The following is a 13,995-nucleotide window of genomic DNA, read 5'->3' on the forward strand; positions in this document are numbered from 1 at the left end:
CCAAGACCCAACACAGGCCACAGGATCTACAGAAACAGAACCCCAACACAGGCCACAGGATTTAGATAAGCCAAACCACAACACAGGCCACAGGATCCACAGCAATAAACCCATACACAGAACCTCCAGAGCCCAGCATTACACAGAATGTGTACAGTATCTCTGTTCCACCACCCCCTGAGCCACGACCCTTACCTAACATTACATTATTTACCTTCCCAAATATACAGAGTCTGCTGGCATCGATGTAAGGTCTTCTGAGTAACTGCCTGCAAGGAAAAAGACAAAAATAACAAACTGCCGTATGGATATAGGGAGGACACATTACTGTGTGACACGTTAGAGGGAGGACACATTACAGTGTGACAACGGTGTATGGATAGAGGGAGGACACATTACAGTGCGACACCGGTGTATGGATAGAGGGAGGACACATTACAGTGTGACACCGGTGTATGGATATAGGGAGGACACATTACAGTGTGACACCGGTGTATGGATAGAGGGAGGACACATTACAGTGTGACACCGGTGTATGGATAGAGGGAGGACACATTACAGTGTGACACCGGTGTATAGATAGAGGGAGGACACATTACAGCGTGACACCGGTGTATGGATAGAGGGAGGACACATTACAGTGTGACACCGGTGTATGGATAGAGGGAGGACACGTTACAGTGTGACACCGGTGTATGGATAGAGGGAGGACACATTACAGCGTGACACCGGTGTATGGATAGAGGGAGGACACATTACAGTGTGACACCAGTGTATGGATAGAGGGAGGACACATTACAGTGTGACACCGGTGTATGGATAGAGGGAGGACACATTACAGCGTGACACCGGTGTATGGATAGAGGGAGGACACATTACAGTGTGACACCGGTGTATGGATATAGGGAGGACACGTTACAGCGTGACACCGGTGTATGGATAGAGGGAGGACACGTTACAGTGTGACACGTTAGAGGGAGGACACATTACAGTGTGACACGTTAGAGGGAGGACACATTACAGTGTGACACCGGTGTATGGATAGAGGGAGGACACATTACAGTGTGACACGTTAGAGGGAGGACACATTACAGTGTGACACGTTAGAGGGAGGACATGTTACTGACATTTGGATAGAAATATTGAAAATTCTCACTCTACGGCAGCTATTTGGTCCTTTACTTCCACAGATCCGAGTCCTCTGTGAACCTGTTGCAGAATCCTCAGTCCCTGAAAGCCGCTGCCACGACCGTCAAACCGCGCAACAATAACGCTGTCCGTGTTGATGAGCACCGAGTCCCAGTCCATGTGGAACCTGTCAGTAACGAGCTGACTGCCCGGAGCCTCGTCCCTGGAAAGAAAGGATGAGGAGGATCCAGCCTGGAGACATTTAATCCTACCAAATCCCAAAATACCGATACCCCCCCCCCCCCATCCTACTATATCCAGAGGAAAACCCCAATCCTACAACATCCTGACCCTACATGACACCCCATGGATTATATCACAGGACAAGGGCACCACTTACACGATGAGGAGGAGAGCGTAGCGGTTCTTGTCGGAAAAATCCGGAGGATATGACAGTCGTAGAGGAAGCTCTAAGAGAGGAGAAAATGAGTGAGAGGCCGGAGGAGAAAGGGTCTGAGCTCCTCCCACACTCATCAGACCACACCCCCCATTACCATACTCCTCGATGGCAACCTTCTTTACTTCATTCCTGAAGATTTCCTTCCGAGAGATGACGTCCTGTAGCACAGAATTGTTTTCTATCAAGTGAAATTCTGGGGGGGAAGGAGAAGATTTCAGAGATCAAGCCCCGTAATCTATTATATGTATAGCTGGAACTCTATAATATCGCCCCGAAACCCCCCAAACACCATCACTGTGTAATATCCTCTCAACCTCCCCATTGCTGTGTAATATCCTCTCAACCTCCCCATTGCTGTGTAATATCCAATGACCCCCCAATTGCTGTGTAATATCCAATGACCCCCCATCGCTGCGTAATATCCAATGACCCCCCATCGCTGTGTAATATCCAATGACCCCCCCATTGCTGTGTAATATCCAATGACCCCCCATCGCTGTGTAATATCCAATGACCCCCCATCGCTGTGTAATATCCAAGGACCCCCCATCGCTGTGTAATATCCAATGACCCCCCCATCGCTGTGTAATATCCAATGACCCCCCCATCGCTGTGTAATATCCAATGACCCCCCATTGCTGTGTAATATCCAATGACCCCCCAATTGCTGTGTAATATCCAATGACCCCCCATCGCTGTGTAATATCCAATGACCCCCCCATTGCTGTGTAATATCCAATGACCCCCCATCGCTGTGTAATATCCAATGACCCCCCATCGCTGTGTAATATCCAAGGACCCCCCATCGCTGTGTAATATCCAATGACCCCCCCATCGCTGTGTAATATCCAATGACCCCCCATTGCTGTGTAATATCCAATGACCCCCCATTGCTGTGTAATATCCAATGACCCCCCATCGCTGTGTAATATCCAATGACCCCCCCATCGCTGTGTAATATCCTCTCAACCTCCCCATTGCTGTGTAATATCCAATGACCCCCCATCGTTGTGTAATATCCAATGACCCCCCATCGTTGTGTAATATCCAATGACCCCCCATTGCTGTGTAATATCCAATGACCCCCCATCGCTGTGTAATATCCAATGACCCCCCATCGCTGTGTAATATCCAATGACCCCCCATTGCTGTGTAATATCCAATGACCCCCCCATCGCTGTGTAATATCCAATGACCCCCCCATCGCTGTGTAATATCCAATGACCCCCCATTGCTGTGTAATATCCAATGACCCCCCATCGATGTGTAATATCCAATGACCCCCCCATCGCTGTGTAATATCCAATGACCCCCCATCGCTGTGTAATATCCAATGACCCCCCATCGCTGTGTAATATCCAATGACCCCCCCATCGCTGTGTAATATCCAATGACCCCCCATCACTGTGTAATATCCAATGACCCCCCATTGCTGTGTAATATCCAATGACCCCCCATCGCTGTGTAATATCCAATGACCACCCATTGCTGTGTAATATCCAATGACCCCCCATCGCTGTGTAATATCCAATGACCCCCCATCGCTGTGTAATATCCAATGACCCCCCCATCGCTGTGTAATATCCAATGACCCCCCATTGCTGTGTAATATCCAATGACCCCCCATCACTGTGTAATATCCAATGACCCCCCATTGCTGTGTAATATCCAATGACCCCCCATCGCTGTGTAATATCCAATGACCACCCATTGCTGTGTAATATCCAATGACCCCCCATCGCTGTGTAATATCCAATGACCCCCCATCGCTGTGTAATATCCAATGACCCCCCCATCGCTGTGTAATATCCAATGACCCCCCATTGCTGTGTAATATCCAATGACCCCCCATCGATGTGTAATATCCAATGACCCCCCATCGATGTGTAATATCCAATGACCCCCCATTGCTGTGTAATATCCAATGACCCCCCCATCGCTGTGTAATATCCAATGACCCCCCATCGTTGTGTAATATCTCCTGACCCCCCCATCGCTGTGTTACATCCCCCCAACCCCTGTGTTATATCCCAACCGCCCCCCATCACTTTGTAATATCCCCCCGTCCCACGATCACTGTGTAACATCCCTAAGCCCTCCTCATTGCTGTATATTATACCCTGACTGGAAAATTTCAGCTCCTGCTCCTACACTTACCTGAGTGGTCACTCGTGTTGTGGACAGTAAACATCGGGACCCCAGGACCTTCACAGAGAAAACAATCAAATCAATCAAATCAAATATAAATCTATATTTAGAAAATATAGAACAAAAATATTCACAAACATAGGATGTGGAGGCTGGGGGTATGTAGTGGTGCAGGACGTGGAGGCTGGGGGTATGTAGTGGTGCAGGACGTGGAGGCTGGGGGTATGCAGTGGTGGAGGATGTGGAGGCTGGGGGTATGTAGTGGTGGAGGATGTGGAGGCTGGGGGTATGTAGTGGTGGAGGATGTGGAGGCTGGGGGTATGTAGTGGTGGAGGATGTGGAGGCTGGGGGTATGTAGTGGTGGAGGATGTGGAGGCTGGGGGTATGTAGTGGTGGAGGATGTGGAGGCTGGGGGTATGTAGTGGTGTAGGACGTGGAGGCTGGGGGTATGTAGTGGTGGAGGACGTGGAGGCTGGGGGTATGTAGTGGTGGAGGATGTGGAGGCTGGGGGTATGTAGTGGTGGAGGATGTGGAGGCTGGGGGTATGTAGTGGTGCAGGACGTGGAGGCTGGGGGTATGTAGTGGTGGAGGACGTGGAGGCTGGGGGTATGTAGTGGTGCAGGACGTGGAGGCTGGGGGTATGTAGTGGTGCAGGACGTGGAGGCTGGGGGTATGCAGTGGTGGAGGATGTGGAGGCTGGGGGTATGTAGTGGTGCAGGACGTGGAGTCTGGGGGTATGTAGTGGTGGAGGATGTGGAGGCTGGGGGTATGTAGTGGTGGAGGATGTGGAGGCTGGGGGTATGTAGTGGTGGAGGATGTGGAGGCTGGGGGTATGTAGTGGTGGAGGATGTGGAGGCTGGGGGTATGTAGTGGTGGAGGATGCGGAGGCTGGGGGTATGTAGTGGTGGAGGATGCGGAGGCTGGGGGTATGTAGTGGTGGAGGATGTGGAGGCTGGGGGTATGTAGTGGTGTAGGACGTGGAGGCTGGGGGTATGTAGTGGTGGAGGATGTGGAGGCTGGGGGTATGTAGTGGTGGAGGATGTGGAGGCTGGGGGTATGTAGTGGTGCAGGACGTGGAGGCTGGGGGTATGTAGTGGTGGAGGATGTGGAGGCTGGGGGTATGTAGTGGTGGAGGATGTGGAGGCTGGGGGTATGTAGTGGTGCAGGACGTGGAGGCTGGGGGTATGTAGTGGTGCCGGACGTGGAGGCTGGGGGTATGTAGTGGTGCCGGACGTGGAGGCTGGGGGTATGTAGTGGTGCAGGACGTGGAGGCTGGGGGTATGTAGTGGTGTAGGACGTGGAGGCTGGGGGTATGTAGTGGTGCAGGACGTGGAGGCTGGGGGTATGTAGTGGTGTAGGACGTGGAGGCTGGGGGTATGTAGTGGTGCAGGACGTGGAGGCTGGGGGTATGTAGTGGTGCAGGACGTGGAGGCTGGGGGTATGTAGTGGTGTAGGACGTGGAGGCTGGGGGTATGTAGTGGTGCAGGACGTGGAGGCTGGGGGTACGTAGTGGTGCAGGACGTGGAGGCTGGGGGTACGTAGTGGTGCAGGACGTGGAGGCTGGGGGTATGTAGTGATGGAGGACATGGAGACTGGGGGTATGTAGTGGTGCAGGATGTGAAGGCTGGGGTATGTAGTGGTGGAGGATGTGGAGGCTGGGGTATGTAGTGGTGGAGGATGTGGAGGCTGGGGTATGTAGTGCTGGAGGCTGGGGTATGTAGTGGTGGAGAATGTGGAGGCTGGGGGTGTGTAGTGCTGGAGGATGTGGAGGCTGGGCTATGTAGTGGTGGAGGCTGGGGTATGTAGTGTTGGAGGATGTGGAGGCTGGGGGTATGTAGTGGTGGAGGATGTGGAGGCTGGGGGAATGTAATGATGGAGGCTAAGGGTATGTAGTGGTGGAGGCTGGGGGTATGTAGTGGTGGAGGACGTGGAAGCTGGGGTTATGTAGTGGTGGAGGCTGGGGGTATGTAGTGGTGGAGGACGTGGAGGCTGGGGGTATGTAGTGGTGGAGGCTGGGGGTATGTAGTGGTGGAGGATGTGGAGGCTGGGGTATGTAGTGGTGCAGGATGTGAAGGCTGGGGGTATGTAGTAGTGCAGGACGTGGAGGCTGGGGGTATGTAGTAGTGCAGGATGTGGAGGCTGGGGGTATGTAGTGGTGGAGGATGTGGAGGCTGGGGTATGTAGTGGTGGAGGATGTGGAGGCTGGGGTATGTAGTGGTGGAGGATGTGGAGGCTGGGGGTATGTAGTGGTGGAGGATGCGGAGGCTGGGGTATGTAGTGGTGGAGGATGTGGAGGCTGGGGGTATGTAATGGTGGAGGATGGGGGTATGTAGTGGTGGAGGACGTGGGGGCTGGGGGTATGTAGTGGTGGAGGACGTGGAGGCTGGGGGTATGTAATGGTGGAGGCTGGGGGTATGTAGTGGTGCAGGACGTGGAGGCTGGGGGAATGTAGTGGTGCAGGACGTGGAGGCTGGGGGTATGTAGTGGTGCAGGACGTGGAGGCTGGGGGTATGTAGTGGTGCAGGACGTGGAGGCTGGGGGTATGTAGTGGTGCAGGACGTGGAGGCTGGGGGTATGTAGTGGTGCAGGACGTGGAGGCTGGGGGTATGTAGTGGTGCAGGACGTGGAGGCTGGGGGTATGTAGTGGTGGAGGCTGGGGGTATGTAATGGTGGAGGACATGGAGGCTGGGGGTATGTAGTGGTGGAGGATGTGGAGGCTGGGGGTATGTAGTGGTGGAGGATGTGGAGGCTGGGGGTATGTAATGGTGGAGGACATGGAGGCTGGGGGTATGTAGTGGTGGAGGATGTGGCGGCTGTACGTGGCTGTTGTGGGGCTTCTGTACGTTGTGGGTTCTGACCTTTACAATGCAGCAGGAAGTGCTGGTTCTGAGGACTGAACTTTGCACCATAGAAAGAACATTTGTCGCTGGCAACTTCACACGAGAGGCAGCGGCGGTTCAGCAGCCCCGAGACGAAGACGCTGGAAGGACCAATAGGGAAAAGAAGGTCAGAAAATATAAGAGCCAAGGGGACCCCCAGACACAGTGACCCCCCCACCCTGCCAAAGGTTACAGGACCCCCAGACACAGTGACCCCCCTGCCAAAGGCTACAGGACCTTCGGACACAGTGACCCCCCTGCCAAAGGCTACAGGACCTTCGGACACAGTGACCCCCCTGCCAGAGGCTACAGGAACCCCAGGACACAGTGACCCCCTGCCAGAGGCTACAGGACCTTCGGACACAGTGACCCCCTGCCAGAGGTTACAGGACCCCCGGGCAGAGTGACCCCCCCTGCCAGAGGCTACAGGACCCCCGGGCAGAGTGACCTCCCCTGCCAGAGGTTACAGGACCCACAGACATAGTAACCTTCCTGCCAGAGGTAGCACTGATCCAGGTGTGGGGAGTAATACAACATTACCCTTCGGGGTATTACCTGTACAGCTGACGTCCCCGGGTGGAGTTTTCGGTGCTGAGGAAATACCTGTGAAGAAGAGAAGTGACGTGATCGAGAATTATCGACCTGGGTTCAAGTCCCAGGGTCAACATCTGCAAAGAGTTTGTATGTTCTCTTTGTGTTTGCGTGGGTTTCCTCCCACACTCCAAAACATACTGGTAGGTTGATATACAAGTTTATATACGAGTGGATGATGGGTCATGGAGAGGACCTCCACGAGTGAAGGGTGGGTCATAGAGAGGACCTCCACGAGTGGATGGTGGGTCATGTAGACCCCTCTACGAGTGGATGATGGGTCATGGAGAGGACCTCCACGAGTGGATGGTGGGTCATGGAGAGGACCTCCACGAGTGGATGGTGGGTCATGTAGACGACCTCTACGAGTGGATGGTGGGTCATGTAGACGACCTCTATGAGTGGATGGTGGGTCATGTAGACCCCTCTACGAGTGGATGATGGGTCATGTAAACGACCTTTACGAGTGGATGGAGGGTCATGGAGAGGACCTCCACGAGTGGATGGTGGGTCATGTAGACGACCTTTAAGAGTGGATGGTGGGTCATCAAGAGGACCTCTACGAATGGATGATGGGTCATGTAGACGACCTTTACGAGTGGATGGTGGGTCATGTAGACCCCTCTATGAGTGGATGTTGCGTCATGGAGATGACTTCTAAGTGGATAGTGGGTCATGAAAATGACCTCTACCTGTGGCTGTTCTGTATCACGGAGATGATCTCAGTTATAGCAGATGGATTGTAAAGATGACCTCTACATCTAAGGAGATACTCACAGCTTCTCAAATGGTTCATCATAAGCCAGGATCCTGATGACTTCCCAGCTTCCTGAGGTCAGATGTCGGATGTTGACGCGCTCGGTTTTTGGCTGTAAGTATGAGCACACACGGTCAGAGAAAGTATTTGGGGACAGTACTGGCCAGCAGTCTCTGACATGCGATTCATTGGTCACAAGTGTAACCCCCCTGTTCATGGGACCCCTAAGAAGGCAGATGTAAAGTAATCTATGGTGAGGAGACAATCTTCCCCAGCATCTCATGGAGTGTGAGCTCCAGAACAGTCACACAGCAGAACCAGATCCATGAATGCAAGAATGGACCATTAATCATGGTTACCGCCGTACCATGATCACAGACCCTGCCCGTCTGGGCCAGGACCCTCTGTAGAAGTGTTATAGAGAGGCGGCTATTCTCATCTGTGCTTGTCCTGTGTGACGGGTTTACACAGTTCACAGTGTCTGGGACCCAAACAAGACACATCAAAAACACAATCCATGGCGCAGGTCACCCCCGTCCTCACCTGGACGCTGAACATGGCAATGTGATGGAACTCCCCACGGCCACCTTGTTTTGCAGGAACGGTCATGAAAAAGCGACTGCCATCTTTAGAAAATATGGGTTCCTCATTCTGTGAAAATAAGATCAGAGACTGTCACCCTTCTCTGACAACATCTAATGCGTCATACATGAAGTAAGTAGTTGTCAGGGACCAGGACTAGTTTATTACCAGTGCTATTTTTACCCTGGTAACAGGGATCTCACCAGCAACACATGTATCCAGGAGATCAAAAATAGAGAACAATGTACGAAGACTGGATTCTCCCAGAAATCATGTCATCTCCATTGATAAACATGTGATGGATGTGTATGGGGTCTCCGGGTCACTAGAACAGGGTTTAACTTAATTACCAAAGAAAACAAAAAAGATGGTGCCATGTTAGGCGGCTGCCTGTGCATCTCACTCCCTTGTTTCCTTCCCTGTTTCCCCTCTCTTTCCTTATCCCTTCACACGTTTTCACTAATATTTTTTGCTGCCCCCGTACTCCACCCATCTCTGCCCGGCAGAAGGAAGTTCCGGAGCTGAAAGTCCACGTCAGCAGCGCCCACTGAACACGAGACCACTGCCGCTCCCTGCGCTTGCGTCCGGGGAGTCCTAGGCTAGGACCTGGGGCTGCTGCCGCTTCCTTCCTACTCCACACTGCTGGCTGTTGCCTAGGTTGATGCTGCATGCTGACCACCCTATACGTGGCACCACTCCAACATGTACACCTGATGAGATCATCTCAACCACCAGCCCACAATTAAGTCCCCCAGCCCATGGTGAATTCCCAGCATGTTGCCGCCCCGGCTTCGGAAGAGGTATCCATGATGAGACCAGCACCTAAGCCAACACCACCGGATTACATAGGAGCGCTGGTCAGGTGCGATAGAGAGACATTACCTGGCTACACACTGCAACCAGCCGCTGAGATATAAGGTCCAGTACTAGCAAATCCCCCCTCATTCTCAACCCTCATACCCCAATTCTTGGACCCCTTCCCCATGTAACTAGAGACTACTAATGTTATGGGGCACATTTACTAAGGGTCCGTCGGACACTTTTCCACTGGGTCTCCCGAATTTTTTCCGTTTTGCACTGAATTGCCCCAGGTTTTTGGCTCATCGGCACCGGCTTTCATGCGACACAAATTGGGGGACGTGGCCGTCAGACAATCCGACTGATTCTGACAAAACCCGGAATTTAAAAATGAAATTGTGTCACAAGATCAGCACTCACATGCACTGGGAAGAAGAAGGTAAACTGCGGCGGACCTCAGCGGGGGAAGCGACACCTGCAGGAAATTGGACGCACAATCTTAGTGTATTGCGGCAGCTCAGAATTCTCGCCGGACATTCCGGATCGGCGGCGTCAACGGGACGGGTAAGTAAATGTGCCCCTATGTGTCTAGCCAGCAGTGTATTAGTGCTGGAACTAGAACATGGTACCCAGGTGGTTGTCTCATATGGCTGCAATGATCAGTGGGCATGTATGTAAAAACTGAGAAAAAATAGTGTCCATCCCACTTGTCCTAAATACTGTTCCTAAGCTGGAAACTAATATCATGTGCCTTATATAATAAAGGAGGTGGATGTTGCACACGCCGAGCTCCTTATAGGTGGAGAGTGTTGTCCATACACCTACATCTACCAATACTGTGTATGAGTTGGGTGTTGAATTTAACCCTTTAGTACATTGAGCACAGTAACCTGTATACAGCGGGAGACACATCACCAGTGGGCCTGATATATGGCCTGCCTCAGTCCCACAGTATGCCGTGCCCTCCCTCCAATGAGGAGCAGAGGGCCAGCCTGACAAGTCATGGGACTTGTCATCAGTCGGTGCAATGAAAACTGCGCCCATGTCATCACTTGACAAGTCTCCCCGAAACCTGGGGTAATGGTGCCAAACTAGCAGAACGCTGAACCATTATCATGCACCCTACAGGGAGCAGTACTCCATTTCACATTCAATGGTGCCCGATACCACAGGTATAAGACGACTGAAGTGTACACCCGACTGTATAAGAAGGGTGCACACAGACTATAGGGGCCATGTTTATCAGGACCTATGCCCCACGTCAGATAATGAAATAATTGCAAATGCTAGCTTATTGCTAGCACTTGCGATTATTTGCCCCAATCCGCCACCTTCACGCCAGTGGAGTGTGAAGGGGAGGCGAGGCCGGCCGGGAGTGGGCTGGCGTAGGGCATCACTGTCCCTGCGGCGGGCACTCACTGCCGCCGGTGACTTTCTGGCTGCGCTTATTTCTACACCAGGCCCTCCCTGGTGTGGAATAAACGCTGTGCGGCAGCCTGCCCCATTGGAGGATGGGGCAGCTCAACTGGAGTAACCTCCCCCTCAGCAGCTGCCCGCTCTCAGTGGCTCCGCCGGAGCTTGTTTTGGATACTGCCCTAGGGAACCACCTTATTGGTCCAGCAGATCCCGCTCTATTTCGCCCGCCCGAGATGCTTGCAAGCAACGACAGGCGCAACTCTGCAGAGCATTATTTTTCGGATCGCAGCAAATACTCTAGATCATCCCACAGGGAGAGGTGGTCCAGATCCTCCAGATAGTGCTCATTGTCTTCCTAGAGGTGCTTTTGGACCCAGTGGGGGTCATTTACTAAGGGCCCGAATCGCGTTTTCCCGTCGTGTTACCCGAATATTTCCGATTTGCGCCGATTGTACCTGAATTGCCCCGGGATTGTGTCGCACGCGATCAGATTGTGGCGCATCGGCGCCGGCATGGACGCGACGGAAATCGGGGGGCGTGGCCAAACGAAAACCCGACGTATTCGGAAAAACCGCCGCATTTAAAAACCGAAAAAGTGTCGCTTGGGGAGCGCTTACCTTCACCTGGTCCGAGGTGGTGCATTCCGGCGCGATGAGATGACTTTCAGCGCAGCAGCGCCACCTGGTGGACGGCGGAGGAACTGCCTTCATGAATCCCGGCCGGACCCGAATCCAGAGCAGAGAACGCGCCGCCGGATCGCGAATGGGCCGGGTAAGTAAATCTGCCCCAGTGAGTTCCAAATTGCTTTGGCTTGGACAGAAAAGGGTAGTCAAGCCGGGGTGGGGCCGGAGATATTGCAGTCTTTAAAAACCCTGCTGGACAGGCTCCCTCACACTAATGCCCTTCCTGCCACCTCCTCTGCTTCTACACCTCAACTGGTTGGAGTCCTTAAGGATTCGGTCTTTTGTACAGTTAGCCTTCCGGGTTCGCATCTGGAACCTGAGATTAGAAAAAAGATTTGGGCTAATTATTATTTGGACCTATGGTCCTTAGTTACGGTTGACCACCATACGATTGATAAGGAGAGGAGGGTTTGGTCGGGACAAACTCCATAAATAATTGGCTGAAGCATTTGTGGTGCTGGGGCAGAAACACCTGAAACGCTGTTTCGAGCTCTTCACAAATATGGATGTGATTAATTCATCTTACAAGGCTCATGGGGTGTCTGAGTGGTGGCGGTATGACGAAGATTTTCGTCGGCGCCTATCATTGAATCCACAAATTGGTTGGGGGATTAAGGCAGCGCATGTGTAGCTGTGCCTCATGGTTTCGCAGAAGCCTCTCTTTTCAGCCCACAGCCACTTCCCCTTCCTCCGGTGCAGCCCACGGTAAGTTGTGTAAGTGCAAACATGAATGCTCCTCCTGTGGCAGTGCTCACGCCGCATCCTGTTAACCAAGACCTCCCATTAAGCCCAGCAGGTCCTCAACCCACGTGCATGGGGCCGTGGCTTGACGCGTACCCCAATAAACCGGACGGAGCCACGTTGCGTGGGTATCTTTATTCCTTTCTCTTTGGATAGTGCTGATTTCTTCGCAGACAACCTGAAGTCTGCCTGTGAATTTCTTGAAATCCTTAGAGACAAGGGGCTACATTTACTTACGCGGTCCTGTGGAGTTCACAAAAGTGCATTGTCCGTGTATAATGCCCTGTGCTGCGATTCACTATTATCGTGCGCCCGATATCCTGCATGTGTCGCTTCCCCGCTCAGGTCCGCCGGAGCTCACGTTTTTCTTCCTGGTGCATGTAAGTGCTTGATCTTGCGACACAATTTTAAAGTTAAATCCCGCGTTCAGTCCAAATCAGTCGGATCGTCCAAGGCCCCCCCGTCCCCGATTTCTGTCGCATGTCGCGTGCGACACAATCTCTAGTTAAATACATGTCCCAGCAGTGTGAATCCCAAAAGCGTCAGGAAAAACAATGAAAGTGCGGCCGCGGAACCTTAGTAAATAAGCCCCAAGGTCTTTCCAAATTTCCGAATGTCCCCGCTGGGTGTGGTTCCCAAAAAAGAAAAGACAGAGGGTCCCAGGACGGTGATCACTTTCTTGGGAATCAAGCTCAATTCCATTGCCATGGTTTTTTTCGTCTCTAATTACAGATTAATTTATATTTTACTGACTCATTTGTATATTAATTATGATCATCTCCCTTCACCTCACGACCCTTGTTATTCCTCATCTGTCTCCATCATGGCCCCCAGGTTATTCATCATCTCCTTCCACCATCACCCCATGTTATACCTCATCTCCCTTCACTTTGACACTGAGGAATAACAAGGGTCATGAGGAAGGTGAGGAATAACCTTGGGGTCATGGTAGAGAGAGAAAATGCCACTTTCCTTTTTCATTTTTGTGTTTCCAAATGGCCAGCCAGCACCAATTATCGGAGCGCTGGCCCTTTAAACCTTAGAGCAGGGCGTGCATATAAAGACATTTTCTGATTATAATGAAGAAGTCTTTGGATCATGTCCAGGACCTTTGTCCCGTGTCTTTGGGCCATGTCCAGGACCTTTGTCCCGTGTCTTTGGATCATGTCCAGGACCTTTGTCCCGTGTCTTTGGGTCATGTCCAGGACCTTTGTCCCGTGTCTTTGGGTCATGTCCAGGACCTTTGTCCCGTGTCTTTGGGTCATGTCCAGGACCTTTGTCCCGTGTCTTTGGGTCATGTCCAGGACCTTTGTCCCGTGTCTTTGGGTCATGTCCAGGACCTTTGTCCCGTGTCTTTGGGTCATGTCCAGGACCTTTGTCCCGTGTCTTTGGGTCATGTCCAGGACCTTTGTCCCGTGTCTTTGGGTCATTTTCATGTCCTTTGTCCCGTGTCTTTGGGTCATGTCCATGTCCTCCGTCCCGTGTCTTTGGGAATTGTCATATCCAAGACCTTTGTCACGTGTCTTTGTGTCATGTCCAGGACCTTTGTCCCGTGTCTTTGGGCCATGTCCAGGACCTTTGTCCCGTGTCTTTGGGCCATGTCCAGGACCTTTGTCCCGTGTCTTTGGGTCATGTCCAGGACCTTTGTCCCGTGTCTTTGGGTCATTTCCAGGACCTTTGTTCCGTGTCTTTGGGTCATGTCCAGGACCTTTGTTCCGTGTCTTTGGGTCATGTCCAGGACCTTTGTTCCGTGTCTTTGGGCCATGTCCAGGACCTTTGTTCCGTGTCTTTGGGCCATGTCCAGGACCTTTG

At 52.3% G+C, this 13,995-nt stretch overlaps 1 protein-coding gene across 1 annotated transcript in view; it reads right to left on the reverse strand.

Annotated features, from left to right (window-relative positions):
* The window catches only part of LOC140075821 (inactive dipeptidyl peptidase 10-like), a 77,592-nt gene that overhangs the window by 5,198 nt on the left and 58,399 nt on the right, over positions 1 to 13,995 (reverse strand). Inside the window, exons 13-21 of the mRNA XM_072122169.1 lie at positions 8,507 to 8,614; positions 7,984 to 8,075; positions 7,171 to 7,218; positions 6,595 to 6,716; positions 3,746 to 3,793; positions 1,683 to 1,781; positions 1,529 to 1,598; positions 1,157 to 1,351; positions 215 to 269 (exon numbers count right to left, since the gene is read on the reverse strand). Coding sequence (XP_071978270.1) covers positions 215 to 269; positions 1,157 to 1,351; positions 1,529 to 1,598; positions 1,683 to 1,781; positions 3,746 to 3,793; positions 6,595 to 6,716; positions 7,171 to 7,218; positions 7,984 to 8,075; positions 8,507 to 8,614 — 837 coding nt within the window. The remainder of the gene's footprint in view (positions 1 to 214; positions 270 to 1,156; positions 1,352 to 1,528; positions 1,599 to 1,682; positions 1,782 to 3,745; positions 3,794 to 6,594; positions 6,717 to 7,170; positions 7,219 to 7,983; positions 8,076 to 8,506; positions 8,615 to 13,995) is intronic.

Source organism: Engystomops pustulosus, chromosome 8 (assembly GCF_040894005.1).
Source record: "Engystomops pustulosus chromosome 8, aEngPut4.maternal, whole genome shotgun sequence".
Classification (NCBI taxonomy): Eukaryota; Metazoa; Chordata; class Amphibia; order Anura; family Leptodactylidae; genus Engystomops; species Engystomops pustulosus.